Source organism: Emydura macquarii, unplaced genomic scaffold (assembly GCF_026122565.2).
Source record: "Emydura macquarii macquarii isolate MOO-44397 ecotype Brisbane River unplaced genomic scaffold, CSIRO-AGI_Emac_v2 contig_1477, whole genome shotgun sequence".
Lineage (NCBI taxonomy): Eukaryota > Metazoa > Chordata > Testudines > Chelidae > Emydura > Emydura macquarii.
Genome location: NW_027131614.1, coordinates 25,310,297 through 25,334,538, shown reverse-complemented (window position 1 = coordinate 25,334,538; position 24,242 = coordinate 25,310,297). Strand labels below are relative to the sequence as shown.

The 24,242-nt window shown below is 39.5% G+C and overlaps 1 protein-coding gene across 1 annotated transcript in view; it reads left to right on the top strand.

The window, feature by feature from the left end:
- The window catches only part of DTNA (dystrobrevin alpha), a 307,279-nt gene that overhangs the window by 248,446 nt on the left and 34,591 nt on the right, over nucleotides 1-24,242 (top strand). Inside the window, exons 12-16 of the mRNA XM_067553817.1 lie at nucleotides 5,742-5,819; nucleotides 6,468-6,560; nucleotides 18,584-18,671; nucleotides 21,564-21,676; nucleotides 23,099-23,212. Of these exons, the coding sequence (XP_067409918.1) occupies nucleotides 5,742-5,819; nucleotides 6,468-6,560; nucleotides 18,584-18,671; nucleotides 21,564-21,676; nucleotides 23,099-23,212 (486 nt within the window). The remainder of the gene's footprint in view (nucleotides 1-5,741; nucleotides 5,820-6,467; nucleotides 6,561-18,583; nucleotides 18,672-21,563; nucleotides 21,677-23,098; nucleotides 23,213-24,242) is intronic.

Sequence of the window (24,242 nt, the reverse complement as noted above, 5' to 3'; positions counted from 1 at the left end):
GTTGGATAGTCCCTCTGGGCAGAAGGAATTGAGGCAGATAAGGTCAAATGTGGACATGTGCACACACAAAGGTTATGCAAAGGTATATTGGTTATTGTTGACGTCTAAGTTACTTCCTTTTGTGGGTTTGGTAACTTGAACTATATACAGTCTTTATATGTTCTATTCAGAGCAAGGTGGGAATCCTCTTTCCTTACATTGACCAACAGTCAGCCTGCTGATGGAAAGTTATGATTGTGTATACAGCTAAATACAACCTAAAAGTGGTACCCTCTGTGTAGATGTGAGATCAGTTAGGAAGTGACTTCTGCTCAGAATTGGAGGTTTTACCCCCTCATTTTGTGGAAAATCATTCTTTGGTAACTCATTTTCCTCTCTAAAGAAATTCTATTTATGTAGTTGCTGTTCTTAGTTATACTTTGTAATGTACAGTATGCTGGAGTTCTCAGTCACGTATATATTTACTGGAAATTCACAACTTCCATTGATGCTCCTGCTTCTTCACACAAACATACCCTGTGCTGCCTATTTTCTACTAAATGTATATGAACAAATAAGAGAGTTGAAATGTGTGTGGATCTGTGGCTATATATATGTACTGTGTACTAAGATATCTATGTTAGATAAATACATATCTTCGATATCCTCTCATCTCTCTCAATAGATATATAGATGAGAGGATGTCTAGGTCCTATATTTGCCTACCATATGCAGCACAGAACATAATCCTTTCAAGATGAATGGAAAGCAATAGAAAGATTGTGTGGTGTATAGTACTGTTTGATAAATATATGTGATTGTGTAATAAGAGGGGAAACACAATCAGCTTGAAATCTAGTCAATTTAAAAACAAAAGATTTAGACGTTTGGTTTGCTTTTACCCTTGAGCTTTACCCTTTACAGCCATTATTTGTGGTTTTGCAAATACATTTTCTTATTTTTACAAATTTTTTTTTTAATCATTGTTGTGTAAAACTCACATGCATGGGAAACCATTGGCCTTTTGGTGCAAACACATAAACATATGAGTAACTTCACTCTTGCAAATATGCACATTTTCGGAGTGTCTTTGTGTTTGCAGGACCAGACATTAACTGGCTATAAACAGGTTCTCTCCCTATCTTCTGGCCACTTTGTACTGGGCAAGGGGGCACAAAATGGCAGAATCTGGCTCTAGCTGGCCAGCTGAGAATTCTGCTGGGATAGGGGAGCTCTAACCTAATGTAAAATGACATAACTTGTGCCTTTGCCAGTTGCCTCTCTGGATCCTGGTGGAGGCAGAAGGAGATATGTTGGAGGTGAAGTGGAGTTCACCTGCACTTTGCCTGTCTGAACTGATATAAGGTCCCTAGGAGACCATAGTCAGCTGGGGTAATTTAGCATTTCAGCACTTGTGAATGTATCCCCCACAGCATGAAGTTATGTTTACTTACCCATTTTTGCACATGCAAAACACATGTTTTGTGTTTGTGAATCCCACATCTGGCTTATGAATCATGTAGCTGAGCATCCAGCTGCCCAATTTCTCCATGGAAAATGAGTGTAAGCTCACTTTTGTAGGCAGAATCAGTTGTGCACCCAATAGTGGGCATTCAGAACTGGAAGCTGAAGCTGAAAGTTTGTCCCTAAAAGGCTCTTGTTTTAAGTACATCAGAAGCAGGAAGCCTGCTAAACAACCAGTGGGGTGACTGGATGATCAAGATGCTAAAGGAGTACTCCAGATAAAGCTATTGAGGAGAAACTAAATTAATTCTTTACATCAGTCTTCATGGCTGAGGATGTGAGGGAGATTTCCAAACCAGAGCTATTCTTTTTAGATCACAAATCTGAGGAACTGTTCTAGATGAGGTGCATTACATGAGGTTTTGGAACAAACTGATAAATTAAACAGTAATAAGTCACCATGACCAGATGGTGTCCACCCAAGAGTTCTGAAGGAACTCAAATGTGAAACTGGCTACATACCACAGTTAGTAGTTCTGCAGTCATTTAAATCAGCTTCTGTACCAGATGACTGGAGGATAGCTAATGTGATGCCAATTTTTTAAAAAGGCTCTAGAGGCGATTCCAGCAATTACAGGCCGGTAAGACTAATTTCAATGTCAGGCAAATTGGTTGAAACTATAATAAAGAACAGAATCATCTGACACATAGATGTACACAATTTGTTGAGGAAGAGTCAACATGTTTTTTGTAAAGGGAAATCATGCCTCATCAATCTACTAGAATTCTTTAAGGGGGTCAACAAGCATGTGGACAAAGGGTGATCCTGTGACTATAGTTTACTTACATTTTCAGAAAGCTTTTGACAAGTGCAAAAAGGGGTTAAAAAGAGAGGTGGCAAAATTTGCAGATGATACAAAGCTACTTAAGATAGTTAAGTCCAAAGCAGACTGTGAATAGTTAAAAAGGAGTTTCACAAAACTTGGTGACTAGACAAAAAGCTGGCAAATAAATTCAATATTGATCAATGCAAAGTAAAGCACATTGGGAAACAATCCCAACTATATATATAAAATAATGGGGTCTAAATTAGCTGCTGGAACTCAAGAAAGAGATTTTGGAGTCATTGTGGATACTTCTTTGGAAACATCCACTCAGTGTGCAGCAGCAATCAAAAAAAGCTAACAATGTTGGGAATTACTAGGAAAGGGATAGACCATAACACAGAAATATCGTATTGTCTCTTTATAAATCCATGGTGCACCCACTTCTTGAATACTGCATGCAGATCTGGTCACCCCATCTCAAAAAAGATTTATTGGAATTGGAAAAGGTACAGAAGAGGGCAACAAAAATGATTAGAGGTATGGAACAGCTTCCATTTGAGGAGAGATTAATAAGACTTGGACTTTTCAGCTTGGAAAAGAGACAGCTAAGGGGGGGATATGATAAACTCTATAAAATGATGACTGGTGTGGAGAAAGTAAATAAGGAAGTGTTATTTACTCCTTCTCATAACACAAAAGCTAGGGATCAGCAAATGAAATTAATAGGCAGCAAGTTTAAAACAAACAAAAGAAAGTATTTCTTCACACAACGTACAGTCAACCTGTGAAACTCCTTGCCAGAGGATGTTGCGAAGGCCAATTGCTCTGGATCAACTGAGCGGTCAGTGAAGACCCACTCAGTCGATCCAGAAATCGACGTATTAAGACCACCTTCACAAGTGGCGTAGCGCTGCATCAACGGGAATGCGGTTCCCCTCGGCGCAGTGCAGTGAAGATGACGCGCAGAAGAGGAGCAGAGAAGTCAATGGGAGTTACGCAAGTTTTTTGCGTAGCTTGCATAACTCCTATCGACTGCCGCCGAATCCCGGAGGTAAGTGTAGACAGGGTCTGATGCACCTGGCATTGACCACTTTCAGAAGACAGGATACTGGGCTAGATGGACCATAGATCTGTCCCAATATGGCTAGTTCTTATGTTCTTTTGGAGAACTATGTAGTGCTTTTTTAAACATTATTCTTCCATATGGATGACAATCTAAATTAAAAAGTTTTCTGTGGACTCTCTTGCAAGTCCTGGGTAGGGAGGTCATTGAGTGAGGGGCTGCAGCATGTAGCACTGCAGAGATTTTCATCAGTGCTGTGGTGAGGGACAGGCTGCTGTGACTTAGACAGACCTCCCCCATGGGTGTGTAAGTTGCACTGGACGCTTCTCTAGCCCCTGGAGCAGTCCACTTTTAGGAGATAACAAAGCTAGCTTCAAGCCACCCTGTGCTGCAAGTTTTGTGCTACATCGCTTAGTGACAAAGCACAGAATATCACCATTGAAGGTGCTTCAAACCATATTAGCTAACTTGATTTTTAAAAGTATCTTTTTGTCATCTAAACAGATGCATTGTACAGAGAAGTCATGTCTTCATTTTATGGCTAGAAATCACCCCTGGCAACTAGGTCAGTAGAATTTTGCAAGACGAGCTATAGGTTTGCTTTGCCCAGGGTTACTCCCACCAGAAGGATAAAAAGAGAGTCAGGGTCTTCTCTAGCAATATCAGTCACCGCCATTGCAAATGTTCTACTAGGTGGGTATAAGCTCACTTTTGTAGGCAGAATCAGTTGTGCAACCAGTAGTGGGCACTCATAATTGGAATCTGGAGCTGAAAGTTTGGCCCTAAAAGGTTCACTTCAGATGTTCTACTAGATGTTTCTAATAAAAATAGTAATTACAGTTAGCTCTCTTTCAGAACCTCGGAAGGGTTCAGTCAGCCTGTGGAACTCGTTGCCAGGGGATGTTGGGAAGGCCAAAACTATAACTGGATTAAAAAAAGAATTTACATATGTTCATGGAGGTTAGGTCCATCCATGGCTCTTAGCCAAAATGGACAGGGATGCAACCCCATGCTCTGGATGTCCCTAAGCCTGTCACTGGCAGGTGCTGGGACTGGATGACGGGATGGATCACTTGATGATTACCCTGTTCTGTTCATTCCCTTTGCAGCATCTGGCATTGGCAACTGTCGGAAGGCAGGATATTGGGCTAGATGAGCCATTGGTCTGACCCAGTATGGCCATTATGATGTTTTGTTCTTTATAAATACCAATTATGGGCATCGTATAAAAACATAGGTAGATAGCAAGCAGCTTTCCTGCTGTCCACAAATGACTTAATCTAGATCCCATTCAGACTGTAATAAAGCTATGAAGTTAGGGTCTTTGGGGCCACTCCTTCAGTGTAATCCTTTGAAAACAGTACTGATGAATGATGACCTAAACTTCTTTATGGAAGCTACTAGAGTGATGATAGAGTAGGATGAGACCAGCCTCAGGGAATGATTAATTTGTCATACAGTTGATATTTTTACTCACCAGATCATCAAAACCTAGTCTACTCAGATGCATCATAAGCAGCTGATCCTTTGAGTAGCACACAGAGGCATCTGTGTCTTTGGTGTGAAGATGCCTGGATGTTAGTAGTCAGACCACAAAGAAGATTGGTAAATGATTAAAATGGAGAGGGAAATGAAATAACTTCCACAAAAATGCAACAGCGTGAGAGACAAACTAAGATTTATATCTCTTCATTTTTATCCAATATCTTCTTTTCTTCCACAGTCACTCATGTATTTCAGCATCAGGAAATTACTGTGCGTCTTTAAATATTTAAACCTAAAAAGAAAGCGTGACTGACAAATGGAATGCAATGAAAAACAACGAATATATTTGAGGGCAGAAAAAGAACATAGTACTTCTTAAAAATTAAATTAGAGCCTACCCCACAGGAGGACAGATTCAATTAGATGTAGACACTTCCTTGGTTGCTTCTACATTGAGCTCCACATATAACGGCAAATAAAGAGGAAAGTTAATTTAACAGGAATCGTCCCAGAAATACCCTAGCCATTGTAGAGAAGTTTTCCTCGTTTGATGAAAAGGCTTGGCATGCTAAGCTTTAGCATCAAGTACATAGCTCAAGCCTCACCTGAAACTACACCTGCCTCCAAACAACCATTTTTGGTTGAAGTTTGTTTTGTTTGGTTCTTCCCTTGTTGGAGGTATAGTTTAGAGGGGGAAGAATTTCAACAAGCTTCTGGCCAAGCAAAATTCCATGAATTCCATGGTGGTAAAGTTCTAAATCTCAATTTTGCCTTTGGTCAGATTTCTTTTTTCAAAACTCTTTAGAACCTGCCTAAATTATGGTTCAGTTCAAGGGTACTGTATGAATTTCCCTGAACTCTGTTCTTTAATGAACTGCAATCATCATTTATCCTCTTCTTAGTTTTCCTATCTTATTAACTAGCTCTCCTTACAAGAATAATGAAGTAGAGCAGAACAAATTGCTGGCTAGGGCTGCTCCAGCTTTCTTGAAAGGCAAAGGGTAAGTTAAAGAGTGTATGTTGGTAGCTTGTGCTAACACAACTACAGAAAAAGTTCTTCTGTCTTTCCCCTGCTTTTTAATATAGTCTATACAATTTTTTCCACAAGAAAATTACAGTGCCTCTATAACCTAACTAACCCACTGAATTAAGTAGGCTTTGTTTAAATATATATATTTATATACATATTATCTTGATCTGACACCTCCAAATAATTTGTTAATTATGCATGTATATATATATATAAATATACTGCATATATTACTTTTATTATCCATCTAATGTATATTATATATATTAAAATTGGCAAACTTCATAATCTATACTATTTTTAAAGTAATTTTCTTTATAGGACTAACATGGTATGATCCTGCATGATGCTGTAGCTTCTTCAGCTCCCATTGATTTCAACAAGAGTTGAAGGTGTTATGTATGCATCTTCTAGCAGGTTCTCCCCATCTTGAATCGGTTGTCTGATCAAGTTGAGTTGTACCATTTTAAGCAACTAGAGTAAATAAGAGTTTTCAACACTTTAGTTTTTTCTAAGAATCTTAAATTCCCATTTCATAGTCTTACTTGCTCCTGCTTTTTCTGTTTATTTCTCTCTGTCTGTCCGGATCATACCCTTTTTCCCCCCAACCCTGTTTCAGGTTACAGTACAGCCTCGATGTTGCAGACAGGCTGGCCGATGAACATGTTCTCATTGGGTTGTATGTCAACATGCTCCAGAGCAACCCCTCACGGTTAGTGCAGGTTTGGCACCTTTGGGGGTTCTTTAGAAGAGGGACATTGGTCTGCTTAAACTAAATCACAGCCCAACGCACTTAGTATTTCCTCACCGCTTTAGTGGAGGCAGATATTTTAAAATATTAATCCAAAGAGCGGATGTCTGTGCTTTCAAGACATGACTCCTCCCAATGCTGGTGGATCATGGAATTACTAGCATTCTTTCTAGGAATGTTAAATAGCAAAGTACTGTAAGTAATTGCTTGACTAAGAATTACCATGTAAACTGGTTTGTGGCACTATTTAGTAGTCAGTATTGTACTTGATGATGGTACATAAACCCATCCACACCAGTGATTTCCAAGTTTCTCCTTTCAAATAATTAATTTTTTGTGGTGGCACATAATGTGTGGTTCCAGTTTATTGTGTAAATGAGAAACAGTGACAGTACAATCAAAAATAGAAAATGGCTTATTAGCCCATCAGAGGAGGAACATTGTTTCAGGTATATGTTTGCACATAAGTAGCCATTCTTCTTAAATCTGGCTGACTTCTGCAATGTCTAGGCTTATGTATTCATATATTTTGCCTTGATCTCTAATTCAGAACAAAGTATGACTGTTTTGAAGCAGGTAAGTTGCATATAGTTCTTTTCTTCTGCCCGACTAAACATTTAACACTATGTCCACCCAAAAATATCTGTTGCCATCAGGATTTTGGATGGTGGCCTCACAGCAGACCAGCCTAGTGTGGGGAAAAGGTGGCCTGCTGTGCACCAGCAAGGAAACCCTAACCCCTTCAACTCCACACTGAGAAGATGAGGAGGAGTTTAATATACAAATAACTACAGATTCTTCTTTGAGTGCTGGTCCTTATCTGTATTCCAAACATGGGTGCACACATGCACCATACGCCCAAGACTGGTAATTCTGCAAGTAGTGTCCGTTGGTCTTTGCATGCCCCCTTGATCTCCTCATGCTCAGTACCAACAGTATAAGGGGAGATGCAGACCAGCTCTCTCTCCAATTCCTTCTTACCGCTTTATGGCCTGAATCACAATCCTCTGTGTCTGGAGTTATCCTCGTACTGTCTTTGTCCCTGTAAATATAATTGTACATAGTTTGATAGTGATTTTATCATGGTTTTATAGTACAGTAGAACCTCATAGTTACAAACACCTCGGGAATGGAGGTTGTTCATAACTCTGAAACGTTCATAACTCTGAACAAAACTTTATGGTTATTGTTTCAAAAGTTTACAACTGAACATTGACTTAATACAGCTTTGAAACTTTACTATGCAGAAGAAAAATGCTTCTTTCCCTTTATTTTTTTTAGTAGTTTACATGTAACACAGTACTGTGTTATATTTACTTTGTGTGTGTGTGTCTCTGCTGCCTGATTGCGTACTTCGGTTCCAAATGAGGTGTGTGGTTGAACAGTGAGTTTGTAACTCTGGTGTTCGTAACTGAGGTTCTACTGTATTCTCCTAGTTAATGTAGCTTAGTATTTCCTTTGTCCTTACTTTTTGGGAGCAGGACTATGACTCCTGTCTTCCCTCCTTGTCAGTCAGCGACAACGACTAGTGCTATCTTTGCTGACTTGGAGAGGTGCATATCTCCACCAACGAGAATATTTGTTGCTCCTTCCCACCTTGGATCCGAGAGCATTGACGGAAAGGGTTCTACTCCCCAAGTATTACATAGTTCCTCCCCAAAAAAGAGAGGATGGAGGCCCATTCTCAACCTGTCAGGTAAATATTTTTATTCCCAAATTAAAATTCTGCATGGTTACACTGGCATCAATAAATCCCTCCTTAGAAAAAGACAGCTTTCAACATGAAAAAAGCTTACTTTCATGTGGACATTCACCCACTCCACAGATGGTTCCTCAGGTTTTTTGCTAGGACAGGAACACTACCATTTCAGGGTAACCTATATGGGCTGGCAGCAGCACCCAGGGTCTTCATTAAGGTCTTCTTATCTGTGCAGCCTCCACTGAGTCAAAATGGCTGCATCATCTTCACATACTTGCTTCTAACAGACAGATTCTGTCTGGACAACTGGCTTCTAACAGACAGATTCTGTCTGGACATCCAGAGAGCAACTTTGTCCTTGCTCTGCCTCTTGACATCCTTGGGGATCTGCCTATATATGGGCAAGTCTACTCTGGCTCCCACATTACTCATAGACTTTATAGAGCCAACCCTGAACTTGACTGCAGCAGGAGCATATCTACAAATTTCATGCCATGAACAGTGTGATAAACCAAATCACTCACAAGCCCTGAATAACAGTCCAGGTCTTTCTCTGCTACATCACCTAGCCTCCTGCACTTACATAACACCATTTGCCAGACTATATCTCCATTGTCTATAAGCCTGGAACACATTGGTATATACACCAGACAGACACAGCATGAACACCATAATGCCAGTCCCTGTCAACATCAGGGCTTATCTCATTTGGTGAACACATCCAAAGCATATGTGCATTGGAGTCCCTTTTCTGCCTGCCACACCCGATGTAATCATAATCATGGATACATACCTCATGAGCTTGGGATCCCACATGGGCAATCACATGGTTCAAGCCACATGGTGACCTCGAGAGGCCAGGACACACATCAGTCTCTTGGAACTAAGAGCTGTCAGACAGGCCTGCAGTGCATTCCTACCACTCATGTGATCTAGATATGTCCAGATAATGTCAGACAACATGATGACTGTCTTCTTTATAAACAAAAAAGGAGGGACAGAATCCCTCTCACTGTACATAGAGGCAGTCAACTTACGGTTCTGATGTATCTGGAACCCAATAATAATTTTTTTGACTTACCTTTCTGGTGCTGAGAACTCATTGGCGTACAACTTCAGCAGGCACTTTGCCACTCGTGATGAATGGAAGTTACACAATTCAGTGCTGAACATTTTCATTTAGTGGGGAATGCCATCTTGGGACTTATTTGCCTTCCAAGTAAACAAGAAGCTCAGTGTCTATTATTCCAGAGCAGCACAAAGTCTAGACTCCAGGGGCACTGTCCTCCTTCCCTGGACAAGCCACCTGAGGAATGCCTTCCCTCCAGTCCCGCTACTACTACAGATTTTACAGAGTAGTCATGACAAAGCACAAGTCATTCTCACTGTACCAATTGTCCCAGACAATTCTGGTTTCTGAACCTCCTACAAATGTCAATCCAGCAACTCATCAGAGTTCAGCCCTTCCCAGATCTGCTAACTCAGGAGAATGGCAGTATCAGACATCTCAGCTTGGACTCTCTTTACTTCACAGCTTGGTATTTGGATGGGCATCAGACTTAAAACACTCATGTTCAGAGGCCATTCAGAGTATTCTTAATCATATCAGGAAAGATTCTACCAGAAAAGTTTACCTAGCCAAATGGAGGCATTTTTCTACCAGGGTGCATCAGAACTAATTATTATCAGGGCCAGCGAGTATTCCTGCTATTTTAAACCACCTCCGGACTCTCAAGATCGTCAGTCTTTTTATTAGCTTGCCACAGGTCCACCTAGCAGCAATCTGTGCATTCCACTCTCCGGTGGGTGGCGTTCTATTTTTACTCATCCTGTAACAAACAGATTCCTAAAGAGCCTGACTTGGACCTTCTCACCAGCAGTGAAGCCAATGCCGCAGTGGGACCTCAGTCCCATACTTTCAACGCTTACTGGGCCACCTGTCGAACCATTGGCCACCTACTTGATATTTCACCTGTCCTTAAAGGTTCCTTCCCTGGTTGCCATTATATTTGCCAGGAGGATGGGTGAAATGAGAGCCCACATTTCATAAAGAGAAGGTATCGCTTCACCTCCATACAAAGTTCATGCTGAATGTAATTTCCGGTTTCCACATAGACCAGTCAGTTCACTTACTGCTATTTTTCCTGAAGCCTTATGTCTCCAGTGAGAACAGGAGACTTCACTATCTCAATGACAGATGAGCACTGGTGTTCTTCCTTAAAAGAACGAAACCATTTAGAAAATGGCCTACACTATTTGTTGCTATAACAAAGTGAGTACAGGGACAAACAATATCTGCTCAGAGCCTCTCTAAATGGATTTCTGGCTGTATCTTCCTTTGCTATCAGCACATTTCCCTCCCCTGAACAGGCTGAGGGCCCATTTCACTAGAGCACAGGCAACTTCAGTAGCAGCAATTGAGGCAGCAGCTTGGAGTTCCATCCACATTTTCACAAAGCATTATGCTTTGAGTCAAGGTTCTTCTGCCAACTCAGCCATTAGAATTGCAGTGCTACAGATAACTGTACCACCTGCATCTTCACAGTGTGATGTTTGACTACTGCTTGTCAGTCACCCATCTGTGGAACACACATAAGGACCAGCACTCAAAGAAGAAATGGAGGTGCGTGGTCCCTATCTGCATTCCACTACCTGCTCTCCTTCCCCTCTGCTTTGGATCATGACTGGATTTATGGTAGAGAAGGAACTGAAGAGGCAGTTCATCCACATCTCCCATTATACACTCAGTACTGAGCACAAGGAGATCCAAGGTGCAGGTGCAAACCAACAGATGCTACTTGAAAGAATTTCCAGTCTCATACACATGGAGCACGTGTACCTACGTGTGGAATACAGATAGGGACTACACATCTTGAAGAACCTCCAGTTACAGGTAAGTAACCTCCATTTTGTAAAATATGTCAGAAATACGATGCATAGTATTTCTTACAAAATTATGCCCACCATCTTTAGTTTTGTTCATATTTCCAGATTTTCCTAATGACATTGTAGCATGTCACTTCAGATAATCCACTAGGAAGGGTTGTGCCAATACCCTATTAATAAATATAAAGACAGTGAGCAGCTTCCCTTTGGAGAGTGAGTGCAGCAGCTCTCTAAAATCGCAGTGTCTAATTCTGCTTTCAGACTTGTGTGTCACTACTACTGAAGCCAATGGTAGTTATTGATGTATATTGGAAGAAAGAATCTGCCCAAATGCTTAGTGCAGTCCAGACTCTGCTCCTGGACTCTGAGTCCAGTTTGAATTCACTACACGCCATTGTTGCTGTACCAAACACCAAATTGAATGTGTTTGGAATGAGAAGATTGGATAACAAGCCTTTCAAATGCTAGTATCCTGTGGAATTTCATTTCTGTCTGAATATTTCAACAAGCAAGAATGTTTTGTAATGTTTGCTTAGCAGCTGCCAAATAAGACTGAAAGGAGGCTGGATGGAAGTGTGTTCAGAGTGACTCCTTCCCTAGGCTACTGAAGCTTGAATGTGTCACATTCATGATGCATTTAGACGTCCGAAGAGAACACCAGCCAGAGCACTCAGTCAGTGTTCCCTGCTGGCTTTTGTCCTTTATCCTCCTAATTGTACCTGATATCAGTAAAATTTCTTCCTATTATAGTGGCAAGTTCATGTAAATACATTTAAGGTTGTATACACAAGTGCAGCAAAGACAAGATAAAAATTGTGTCATAGTGCATCCCTTTAATGTTTCTGAAGGGTAGATGGGGAATGAATGATCGTCCTTGATTGTGCAAATAATTGAGGCAGACTGTAGTACAAAACATCTGATTACTGACATTTAAAGGTTGCAGTCCTAGCATCCTTGATTAAAAAAAGCATCCGTCATTTACATGAGCTGCCAACTTGACTTTGACACAGAAAATTAGCTTCAAGAGAGTAGACTTAGCTATGCAGTGAACAATGCCCTTTCATAGTCTTTTACATTCTTCTCTGCTACCAAGTGAAGAACAGAGAGGAAAAGAATAGTTACACCTGGACAAAGATAAGAAGAGCAAACATTAAGAATCCTCTGTGTGTTTCTGTAAGGGTAGACCACTTTTGATACTGGCATATCCTCAGATGAGCCCTATACTCCATGATAAGTAACTAAAATTTATTATCATGAAGCTGCTAAGTGAAATCTGCTTTCAGGACAGATACAATTACAATTAACCATTTTATGGTAGCTCAGCTACCATATACCACATAGTTTCAAATAGCTTTGAGGCTCTTGCATATATTCAGGTACTACTGGAAGTCTAACATGAACCCAAATCAGGAACAAAATTAATGATAAGGGCTGGAACTTCACCTGGAACTCATCTCATACCCAGGTAATTGCAGCATGTTTGGTAACAAATAACTGACCCCTCGCTTTCTAAAATGCATATATAATAGTCACAAGAAAATAAAATAAGAATGCATTGATAGCCTTAAAGGGACACCATCCAAAAAAAACCAAAAAACCCTAAAGGCCTAGATCCTCAATAGGTGTAAATCTGTGTTCTAGCGAAGTCAGTAGAACACACTGATCTATATCAGCTAAAGATCAGCCCCAATATATTTTTTTCAAAATGCTCCTTACATGCATAGGAAATAAATTTTATTTTTAAAATTACTTTTCACCGTGTATGTTTACTTATTACATTTCATTTTCTATAGTTTGGACACTGAAACTACAGCCCCCAGTCTCATCAGGTTCACTTTCTGTTTCTCATGGGCTAGTTTAATGCTGTGATGTCTCAGTCTTCAGTATTTCAGAGGACTATGTAAACAAGGAGACAACCTATTTATTATAAACTAACATGTCCAAAGCACCCCCTATCAATGTTTTCTGGTTACTGCAGTTTTAAAATACAATACAGTTTCAAAATATGTAAAACATTATCATTTATTTCTTGAAAATGTTTGATTCATTTTAGATTTCCTAAAATCGTTGTTCCTAAACCACTAAGCTATTTATACATGCCCCTTTAACTCTGAAATTTCTGGGTTTTGTTCATTTAAGTTAGACACATCACATTATTTTAGTAATTTAGACAAAAAATAAAAATGTAAATAGGAAGGGATATTCAACTGATAGAAAGTGGTTTCCCATGGTTCCTAAAGATACCTGGATGTATTGTATAGAACTACGTTGATTTATATTTCTGTGCTGTTGCAGACTTGAGAAGGTTAAATATATTCCACATTATTTTATAAGATACTACGTGTGCACAGTACTCTCACCAGTGTTCAGCTAATAAAATCTTGGTGATTTAAAATTTAAAAAACATTATAAACCTTAAAAAAAAATCAGAAGATAACTCTTAGTTTACAGTGTCTGATACTGCTTAGAATATATGGCAGTAGAAACAATACTAAGAAGATGCATTTTGTGGCTAGAATTAGATATTTGGTTATTTCACATTTGGAAGACTTATCCCTACAGATGTGATGACTAAACTTACCCTTTTATGTTTTTTAAATGAAAACGTAAGTTCTGTATAATATGAATATTTCATGAAGCCCTCTTATTTGATACCCCTAATGCAAAACAGTTTGTGAGGTTTGGCATTCTGGGGTCATTTGTAACCAATAATTACATAACAACAAGCATATGAGAAGCCCATTTCACCTACTGGTTAATGACATTGCGGGGCAAGCTGATGCTCATCTCACTTTAAGCTATTGCACAATTTTGATCAAACTGACAACAGGAAGTCCCACAATGTTCATGGTGTGGCAAATACTTCAGTTCCCCATCTCTAGGCTGAAGAAACTGCACCCAGAGTGACCTCCTTTAACTGTCTTAAGAGACGTTGCTTTAGTAGAAAAGAAACCTTATGAAAAAAATAGTTAATTTGAGCCATTACCTGATGCCAGAGAGTAGTGTCCAACTCAAGTAAAAGGAACAGGGGATGATAGTGGAAGTGAGGGATCAGCCTTAATACACCATGGTCATGCTCTGTTCTTTTGATAAGACCAGAACAAATTAGACTCCTTTAGATTATTAACAATTGGTTGGATTCAGTATCTCCCCATGAAAGACCTGCAGCAGAAGCTAGGGGCCTTAGTCTAGTGGAACCCCAAGATAATGAGGTGTCGGGAGGAGCCTGCTACACCTGTGGCAGCCAGCCCACGGGATAGAGAAACAGCAGCCATTTGTTTGTAATGGATTTGTAAACATATGAATATGGGCTTGTTGAGCAGAATAATGCTGTCCTTGCTGTAGGAAATCGTTTCTTTGAACGTTATATGCAATGTTGTTGTAGCCATGTCAGTCCCAGGTTAGAGAGACAAGCTGGGTGAGGTAATAACTTTTCTTGGACCAACTTCTGTTGGTGAGAGAGACAAGCTTTCTAGTTTACACAAGGCTCTTCAGGCCTGGGAAACTAAGGCCTTGTCTACACTAACACTTACGTTGGCAAAACTCTCCTATCAACATAATAAAATCAGCTCATTGAGCAACAGTAGCTATGTCAGCAGCAGAGCATCTGCCACCGACATAGCGTTGTCCACATGAATGCTTATGCAGGCAAAAGTTATGTCGCTCAGGGGGTGTTTTTTCACCCCCGGAATGACATAAGGGGGGATTGTTAGTGAGTTACAAATTGTTGTACTAAGCCATAAATCCAGTGTCTCTATTCAGTCCAGGATTTTTAGTGCCTAGCAAAGCTATGAATTTAAGCTCCCAGACTCGTCTTTTGAAAGTGTTGTACACAGGGCCAGCATTAGATTCCCTGGGACCCAGGGCAGAAACTAAGGCATGGGCCCCCATCCCGCTGCCCTTACCTGCACATACATTGGATTTCTGCAACAGTTCTGAAGCCGAAGCCCGAGCCCCACCGCAGGAAGCTCTCTGTGGTGTGGGGACCCCGGGCAACTGCCCTACATGCTACCCCCTAACGCTGGCCCTGGTTGTGCAGATTTCCTTTGAGGATGAGACCATTTCCTTGAATGTAGCAGCCTTATCACAGAAATGAAAAGCCAACAAAAACTTAAGACGTAGGAAGATGAGATGAGATGATTTATCAACAGCATGGATTTCTAACCACCAACTCTGGTGGTTCTGTGAGTACTTTGACAATACAATTTTAAGTTGATTTTCCATATAATTTTGTTCTTGGAACAAGTCACAGAAGTAAAGAATAGGATAACAACACAACAACCTTTTGCAAAGAAAACTGGGGGGGTGGGAGGGGGCATCAGCATTTGCCAATAATATTCATACAAAAGTTATCTTTGAAAAAGGGAGGAAAGCTGCAATTTGAAAGTTCAGGTAAAAGGCCTGACAGTCTAATTTTCCCCACCCCAACTCCATACTTTACCAAAACTGAGGGTGCAAGTCCATCCATTAGATTTCAGAAGCAATACACTGGCTAAACATGGCCACATGAATCCTTTTATCAAAAATATATGGGTTTTATGTAGTGCCATTGTACCAGCAACACACTGGCACTTCAGTCCATATCACAAGAAGAATGATGTAAGACCAGTAGCCTGCAGGTTATTGCAAAGTCTTTAAATAAATGATTGTTGATAAAGAAATTAAGTGTTGGAATGACTGTTTAACCTTCTAAATATTGGAGGATCATCAGCCATTCATATAAACACTTTACATCTGAAATATTGAAATCATGAGATTTCTCAAAGGGATACCTTATTCAACTTTGTGAATATCCCAAATTCTATTCGTATTCACATAATTTGTGAGTATGCCTTAATATTGCTCTCCATCTTTATTCATAAAGTTGTGGAAATAAAGTATATAACATTATGAATCGTGTCACATCATAACTCTGCAGCGTAAAATCTTGTATGTCCAGATTAAACATATTGATCACATACAACACACATTTCAGAATATAATATATCTTGGTCATTATATTTCTTCTTAAATTCCAAAGCAAATAACTTGTGGCATTGCTAGCCCACAATTCACACACTGCTACAATATGTATCATACTGTATGCATCTATGTGCAAATGCATGCCAAGACATTTAATATAAAATGAGATAATTGTAAGAACCAGACAGTTGAAGTGACTTTATTAATTTGTAGAATTACTATTTCAATTAATCATTTAACACTGCAGATTTATGATACTCTGTCAACAATCCACATCATAAGCTGTGATTTTTCAGGATTTTAATATGGTTGTAAATTGCTGTACAAATGACAACTGAAGCTGGAATACCCACTTTTGTTACAGTTGTTATAATATGATGCCTTGTTGGAAAACATTGAAAATTAATTATGCTTTCACAAAATTAATCCCTTTTAGTGGTTTGTGTAATTTCATGGGGCTGAAAGTTATTTCCCTGGGGGGCGGAGGGGTGTTTGTTTATTTTTTGCTTGCGTAATATAGTAGTACTGTAGATTAAGTGTGTAGAAGAAATATCGCTGCTTGTAAACTGGGAATTTATTCAATCACACAATCAATGAAAAGGGAAAATCACTTGAACTTGGTTCTTGTTTCACACAAGTGTAAATCAAGAGTACATTGCAATCAGTGGTGTAAGTGAGAGTAGAAATAAATCTTTTGTATATACAGTGAAATAAATTAAACATAATTTTTCCTTAACTAAAATGATCACTAGTCCTTTTCTACTCTTATTATTATCAGAAGTCTAATGAACAATCAGCCAGCAAGGCTTAGTTCACCCAGCACCCATCTCTGGTTAACGGCTTCATCAATTTTGGTGAAATGTGGTGAATTTCTAGCCTTCACTCGGTTAGTCTCACAGGTATTCTGAGGATAAGACAAAGACTATTTAAGATGTCCTACTGTTTCCTTTTCTCTCTTACCATTACCTCAGCAAGTCAAAACAATTCAATATGGCTTCTGGCTCTAGCCTCCCAACCAGTGAATCCAAGCCACCACACATCCTTCAAGCATAGTTTTTAACTCCCAGTGGAATCCGTCAAACATTAGACCCGCAACCAAAAGATGAACTTTGTGGCTCCTTGAATTACCGTGGGATATAGGAATCTCTCCAGCAGGAATCTCTCCAATTTCTAAAGCACCCTAAAGCAGAACACTCTTACATCACACCTACAATAATGAGCTACTATTTCTTTTCTCTTGAATATAATTAAAAACAATACTCTGTGAGCTGAAACTTGGCTTCTGAAGATGTTATTTAGGATCAAGTCATTATTTTCATCTTTCTTCCTTTTAAGTGGTTTTGTTCGGCTTGGCTCTTTTTAAAGTTGTAACTATTTAGAAAATTCAAAGGTTTTCAGCTTTTAAATTTTGACTAAACATGGCTTCCATTTAAAATAATGACATTTGTCAAGTGATTAGCCTATATGGTAAATGATCTGATTTGCCTTTGATATTCCTAGAATAAGAAATGTAAACAGTTGAGATATTTTAAAGTGATTCTAGCATATAAGCAGTGAGCTTTTTATACTTTTTCCTAATAACAAATGTTTGTTAAAATTCTGAATGAGGAACAAAAATAAACTCTTAGAAAATGTAGTGGCTGATATAGTTGTAAGGGATGGCAGGATTTTATTAATTTTAAAGTCAATAGAAGTTGTGGGGCAATGGCGTGTCATTACGTGATGATCTGAAAATTTTCATCCAAGTACCAAGCCACGGAGTGATGAGGCTGAAACCTGCTGTGTTTCTAGATGATTCAACAGTTAATATATAAAAATCACACACTGATCAGTGCCTCTGGGCTTCACTAGGGTCTGCAGATTTTACCCTCTTGCATCAGCAGGGGCTTCTGGGCCACAGGAGGGATTCGCCCCTTTGGAATTTAGAGAATTTTGGCAGTTCCACCTACGGAAGGAAGCTTTCATTTGTTGGTTAGCCTCAATGGTAGTCATGCTAGAGGAATTGCTCTGGGGGCCTGTCACTTCTTCCTCAGCCAGAGACACTGACCTGGGAGGATGCTTGTCAGCTGTATATCTACTCTCCCTCTCAATGGGGTGGTTTGAGCCCCTTGTGCCACCATGACTCACTTCATCCAGACTTTCTGCCAAGAGAAGCCTGGGTTACACATGCAGCAGCCGGCATAACCCAGGGTGAACTGAGCCCTCTCACCTCTTGGAAGTACCTTGGGGCAAAGCAGGGTAGGTTATTAATGAAGGGCAGCCTTCATTGTCATTTCTTCAGCTTTTGTTAGAAGCCAAACGCATATTTTAACATAGTTCTGGGTATTTTTGTTGTAAATTCTGGAATGGGAAATTCTGGACATTATGACAATGTGACTTACTGTGCTTTCTAAACACTGATGCCTCTCTCTGTTTCCCCCACCCTAACTCTGAGCAGCGTGCTTGACAATGCAAGCCGTCTAGATGAAGAGCACAGACTGATCGCTAGGTATGCAGCGAGACTGGCAGCAGAGACTACTGCATCAGTAAGTGGTTTTTATAGGGGGAAGGTAAAAGTTTCCTTTTTCTTGTTTCTAAAGTGCAAGGCCTTGTCATGATCAGAAAATGTACATCTGACATCAGTGATGGTTCACAGATTATTTTTCCTTTTGTTTTTATTGGATGATATTATTAAGTAATAAAAACCAAAAATGCTTTCTTGCAGCTAGCTTAAACAATGTAAAGTGTATATATTAACCTAGTGATGACTAAACAATTCAAACTAAGGAAACTGACTGCTGCCCTCATCCACCATTATTCTAACATCTCCAAATCCAAAAACTGGAAGACAATTGGGACTCCTGAACTCAAACTGAATGGGAAAATATTGCCTAGATTAGCATTGGTTATAGGTTAACAATTTACTTTAAAGATGAGCTGGTGAATCTATTTCATTCCTTAGCTAAAATACCATAGCCACTGGAACCCTAAATTCTGAGTCTTTTAATTAATGATTTGGACAGGGTGACTATTATGACCCATTGCATTAGCCTTGCCTCTCATTTTCATTTCAGGATAGAAGGGGATGACAGGCTAAAAACTTACTATATTCAGAATTAAAAGACATTGAAGCAGGAGCCTAACTAAAGTATATGAAATCTTAAATGGCATAAATAAGGTCAACCTAGCTACTTTTCTTTTCCATCTCAGCACATTTGATAGAACCAAGAAGTGCAAATGAAAGTACATTCTGTACAACTTGGTACAGAACGTCAGGAAGCATATTTTCACTCTGAGATATACACTGTGAGATCAGCTGAAAGGGCCAAATCAGGCAAGATTGTTCATGTTAAAAACAGCCAGCCAAATTCAAAGCAGGTGAAGGCAGTTGAGCTGCTGTGAAAATGAATTTGGCCCAGGATATTTAGCCATCTGTCATTTAAGACTTCACAACATGCAAGGAGCGGGGGCAGGAAGGAATGCACACAGTCTAATCATCTCACTATCCATTGCCTGACAGTCAGTTACTGCCAGATTCAGAATGCAGCTCGATTCAAATTTAAGGCAACCTCTCACCTGTGGTTGATTCATCTTATCGCTGAAGGATGGTAATTCTTTATGTAACCAAAATGCCGTGCTAATGATGTGTCTGGATGGAAAGCCCTTCCTGAAGACTGAAATGTCATCTGTATTTGTCATTTGAGTTTTCTTTGCAGCACCTTTCATCATGGCATCTTAGTGCTATGAATCCTTGCAGAGACACAGTATTTAAACAAACAAGAAACAGGTTTGGTTTGGATGGATTCGCTAAATTTTCTCCTCCCCACCAATATACCACATTTTTCTGTCTTTTAAATATATACTACAAAGGAGACATAAAAAAAGGCCTTCTGTGAACAGGAACTCTCAGAACAAATGTGGCAACTGCAAATTCTGAAGCTCAACTTAGCAGCCAACTGGAAGATAAAAAACCTAAGGTAGACGTGTTTTTCAGGCAGCCAAGAATATTGGTAAGACTGTTCATGCAGGACTAAAGGGCCAAGTTATTCCTGTCTCAATTGTACAATATATCAGTGCATTTATTAGCTCTCCTTTTTGGATTTGCTGCTGTTTTCCTTGACAGGTAGAATATTAGTGAGAAAATATACAGGTAACAAAAAATAAAGTTTTTAAGTTAAGTAAGTAAAAAAACCAGAAATGTGTTTCCCCTACATGTTATGTGGAATGGAGTCTTGCAAGAAGAGGAATATACAGTATTTCCTTTTTGCGGGCTTAAGCCTACAGGGTCCCGAGCACTGTAGAGCAGATGCTCAAGATCAGGCCCCATGTGCCAAAGTTATACTTCAGATCATCCTTAAAGTGAGAGAGAGTCCCATTTTCAGTAGCTGAAATGACTCAGGTGATCAATTTTTAAACCCTTATCTGTACTTCATGGAGGAAAAACAATTACTTGGATGTCTTTGTTCATTAGGATACTTTCAGTGGCTGTATTAAACCCTGCAGCACATCATCATGTATAAAATGTTGAAATACTCCGTTTTTAATAAACATAGTGACTTTTGGTTATTGCTGCCAAATACGACAAAGGGAGTACCCCAACAAAGCTGTAGTGAAATAAGTGACTAGTTCTAAAGAGAATGGTTTGAAATCTCCTGATTGGAAAATGTTTCTGTTGTACATTAAACGTTGTGGAACAGCTCTTCTGAAAGCATCAGTAGAGAAGGTATAGCAGAGAGTCAGTCACCCGCACCATGCACTGAACTGCTGCCTGAATGAAAAGTGGATGATGAATGAGGCTTTAACATGGAGAAATCTTCTGGGCTTTAAAGGGAGTCAATGTTCTTGGGACAAGTGGAAAGCAAGTGTCTTTTCCTTTTTTGGGGAAGCAAAGCGGGATGTATTTTTTTCTTGGTTGTTGTTTCAGTGGAAATTCCTTTTTTCTCATATTGCAAGTCTCAATTGTCTTGTCTATAGCATGATAATTAGGAGCATATTACAGCAACTGCCAGCAATAGGGCAGGTTCACCAGTGCTAACCTACTGCTACAGGTAGGGTTAGGCATTTTCACCAGTGTTTCCTGGAAATCTCCTTGGAGCAAATTAGAATGACATGGTGGTAAACACTCAGGCCTTATCTAGATTAGTGCTTACACTGTTGTTACGACGTGGTACAGTTGCATCATTGGTGGCACATGCTGTAATATGGATACTTGTTTTTTAATTTAATGTATTGATTTATTTTTTTTGTTTTAGTGTAGAGGGTCCAGATCCTCAAAGGCATTTAGTCTCTTAAGTCTCATTAGGCGCTTAAATACCTTTGAGGATCTGGGCTGACAAGTCTGACATGCAAGCAGATTTCATTGAACAAGCCTTGATCACACTTTAAGGTGAGGATGAGTGCATGGACGTTTTTAATAATGCAGCCAAACTCTTTTGCAGCAGCAGCAGCAGGGGCAGCAGGGGCAGCAGAGAGGTGCCTCAGATATCTCTTTCACCATTGATGCAAATAAGCAACAGAGACAGCTGATTGCAGAACTTGAAAACAAGAACCGGTAAGAGTCTCCAAAAAATGCCTGCCTTTGTTTAATATCACATAATGTACATTTATTTCTAACATTTCTTCTCACTTGCTTTTGTGTACGTGCTTTCTCTAGATCTAGCTCTATCTATTTATCAGGATGGGAGACAGGTTGCCTAGATAGCCAGTATCAATGTACGTGTGTCAAAATTGTGGTGAGCCTCTCTTAAGGCATTACATAATCAGCCTGTGTTTTTAAAAGTACCTTGCTACATGCTGTGGTGTAGTTCGGAATATTTTTACTGTTTGCCATTAGCTTTGCAGAGGGTTAAAAATAAAAATCCCATTCTGATTCCAAAAACAAAAAAATCTTTGGTGCCCTGTTTCTATTTATAGAGATGGAAATTACAGCTCTCCAGAACACAATCTGTGTGTGATAAATAAAAGAAACCGTGAGTGTAAAAAGATGAACAGATAATTAGGCTTTTGATACAGACGTAGCTGAAATTGGGAGACAGGCAATGGGAAGTCTTTGGCATTAGGGGCCAGATGCCCAATTGGAGTAAATCAGCTTAGTGTCATTGATTTTACTGGCGCTACACTGATCTACACCATCTGGCCCTATGTGTCAGACCCACTATCAATGAACAATAACTTATGTTGTCATATAGAACTTTGTTCTATGTTCTCTGCTTTATCTGTTGGGTAGATAAAGACTGGCCAAAAAGAGATGCCTTTCTATGACAAACTTCTGTGATACCTTCTGTCACTGTAGTATAATTCCACCAGCTCTAGTGTTAATTTGTCTGTCATAGTTCAAGTATGCTTTCTGAGTGTCTGATGCCCACCAAAGTGTAATGAAGAGAGAGACTGTCACTAACATCAATAAACTTCACCCCTCTTCAGCAAAGCTCTGCAGCATCACTCTGTTTGCACTCCTATATATTGATTCAGTTATAGTAAACCCTATTAAATGTACTTTCCCCTGAAAAACTGCTCTTTCTCAGATCCATAGTTAAATTAAAAGAATTTTTAAAAGTGCAAACGATGTGTGTCTGATTGATGTAGAAGGCAGGACGGATATTATTCTAGTTTTTATTAATTTCATGTGGAGCCTAGAATATTCACATGTGCGAGTGGATAAGGAATTTTTTAGGATCTATGTCTCTGCTTTCCACATAGAGCATCTTAAATTCAGGCTTTAGGTTTATGGTTTGATTTATGAAGGTCTTGCAGAAATGCACTCTTTCTATGACTATAACAAACATAAGCAAGCCTGTTCCAGTGATGACTGTTTCACTAAAGCGGAGATGTTCTGGTGTTTGGAGCCTAGTCACAGTATCCTTATTGGTTTAGAGCTATATACAGTCCTTCTTTTTCTAATATTGAGTGGGGATAGGCTGGTTCTATGGAAATACACTGACTTTTAGTCTTTTACTTACTATCCTCCCCCAAGAGAAATATTACAGGAGATCCAGCGGCTGCGGCTTGAACATGAGCAGGCATCTCAACCTACACCGGAGAAGGCACAACAGAACCCCACTCTCCTTGCAGAGCTCCGACTCCTGAGGTAGGTGTATTGTGGTAATGCCATGAAGAATTCCTGATTTGTCTAGATAAGGGAAAATACAAAAAATAATTCTGTCCCATCATTGTTCATTTTTTAAAAAAATGAGCAGTGTAATTTTGTTTCCATTTAATTTAAATTCAGTATAGGCCATCACTGGGAAAACAATTAAGTATGTGCTTAAAATTTCACATGTGAATAGTCCCATTTACTACTCATGCATAAAATTAAGCATGTGTGTAAGTGTTTGCAGGATCAGGGACTTAGGTTGTAAGTACTTTGGAACACGGACCATGTCTTGCCACAATAGTGCTGTATAAATAACACCTTATCACAATCATATAGGGAAAAAATGATGCTATATCAGAACAAATACTTCTACAAAAAAAAAAGAACACCTGTTGGGCCAGATCCTCAGGCCCCCTTAGAACCATGGAGCCTCCTATAGTGTGAGAGCCAGGAATAGAATGGCCCTTTTGCAATGGTTTCATTGGTCATTTTTGCCTCAGCGGCAGAGAAACTCTTGGCTGTTTCAGCTACAAGGACAGTTGACCAGATTGTCACAGAAGGTCAGCTTCAGTATAAACACCCTCACAATGTGAATGTACCAACCCTGAAGAGCATAGAGTGAGAGCCAGACTGAGCATCAGATCAGAATAATTTAAAACTAGTCCTGTATACAGAGAATCGGGTGTAAATGCTTCCTCTTGAGTTAAAATTTTCATATTAACTTTTCATCCCCATGTAGAGTACATTTTAGAGGGCACACGACAAGAGATGAGTTCTGTGCAGATTTCCTTCATGCAATAACATGTTGCTGGCACCATTAGAAAGCCACCTGATATCTGAAGGAAATCATTGGATGAAACTGTGCAGAGGCATCTTTGTTGCTGTATGGTTTTAATCTTTTAGCTTCTTTTGCCCTAAAATAAACCTTTGTTTTGCAAATAATTACATTTGCAATATGATCTTAAGATAAACTAGTTGGAAACAGAAATGTTTTCTTCTTATGACTGATTTGCCTCCGTAATTA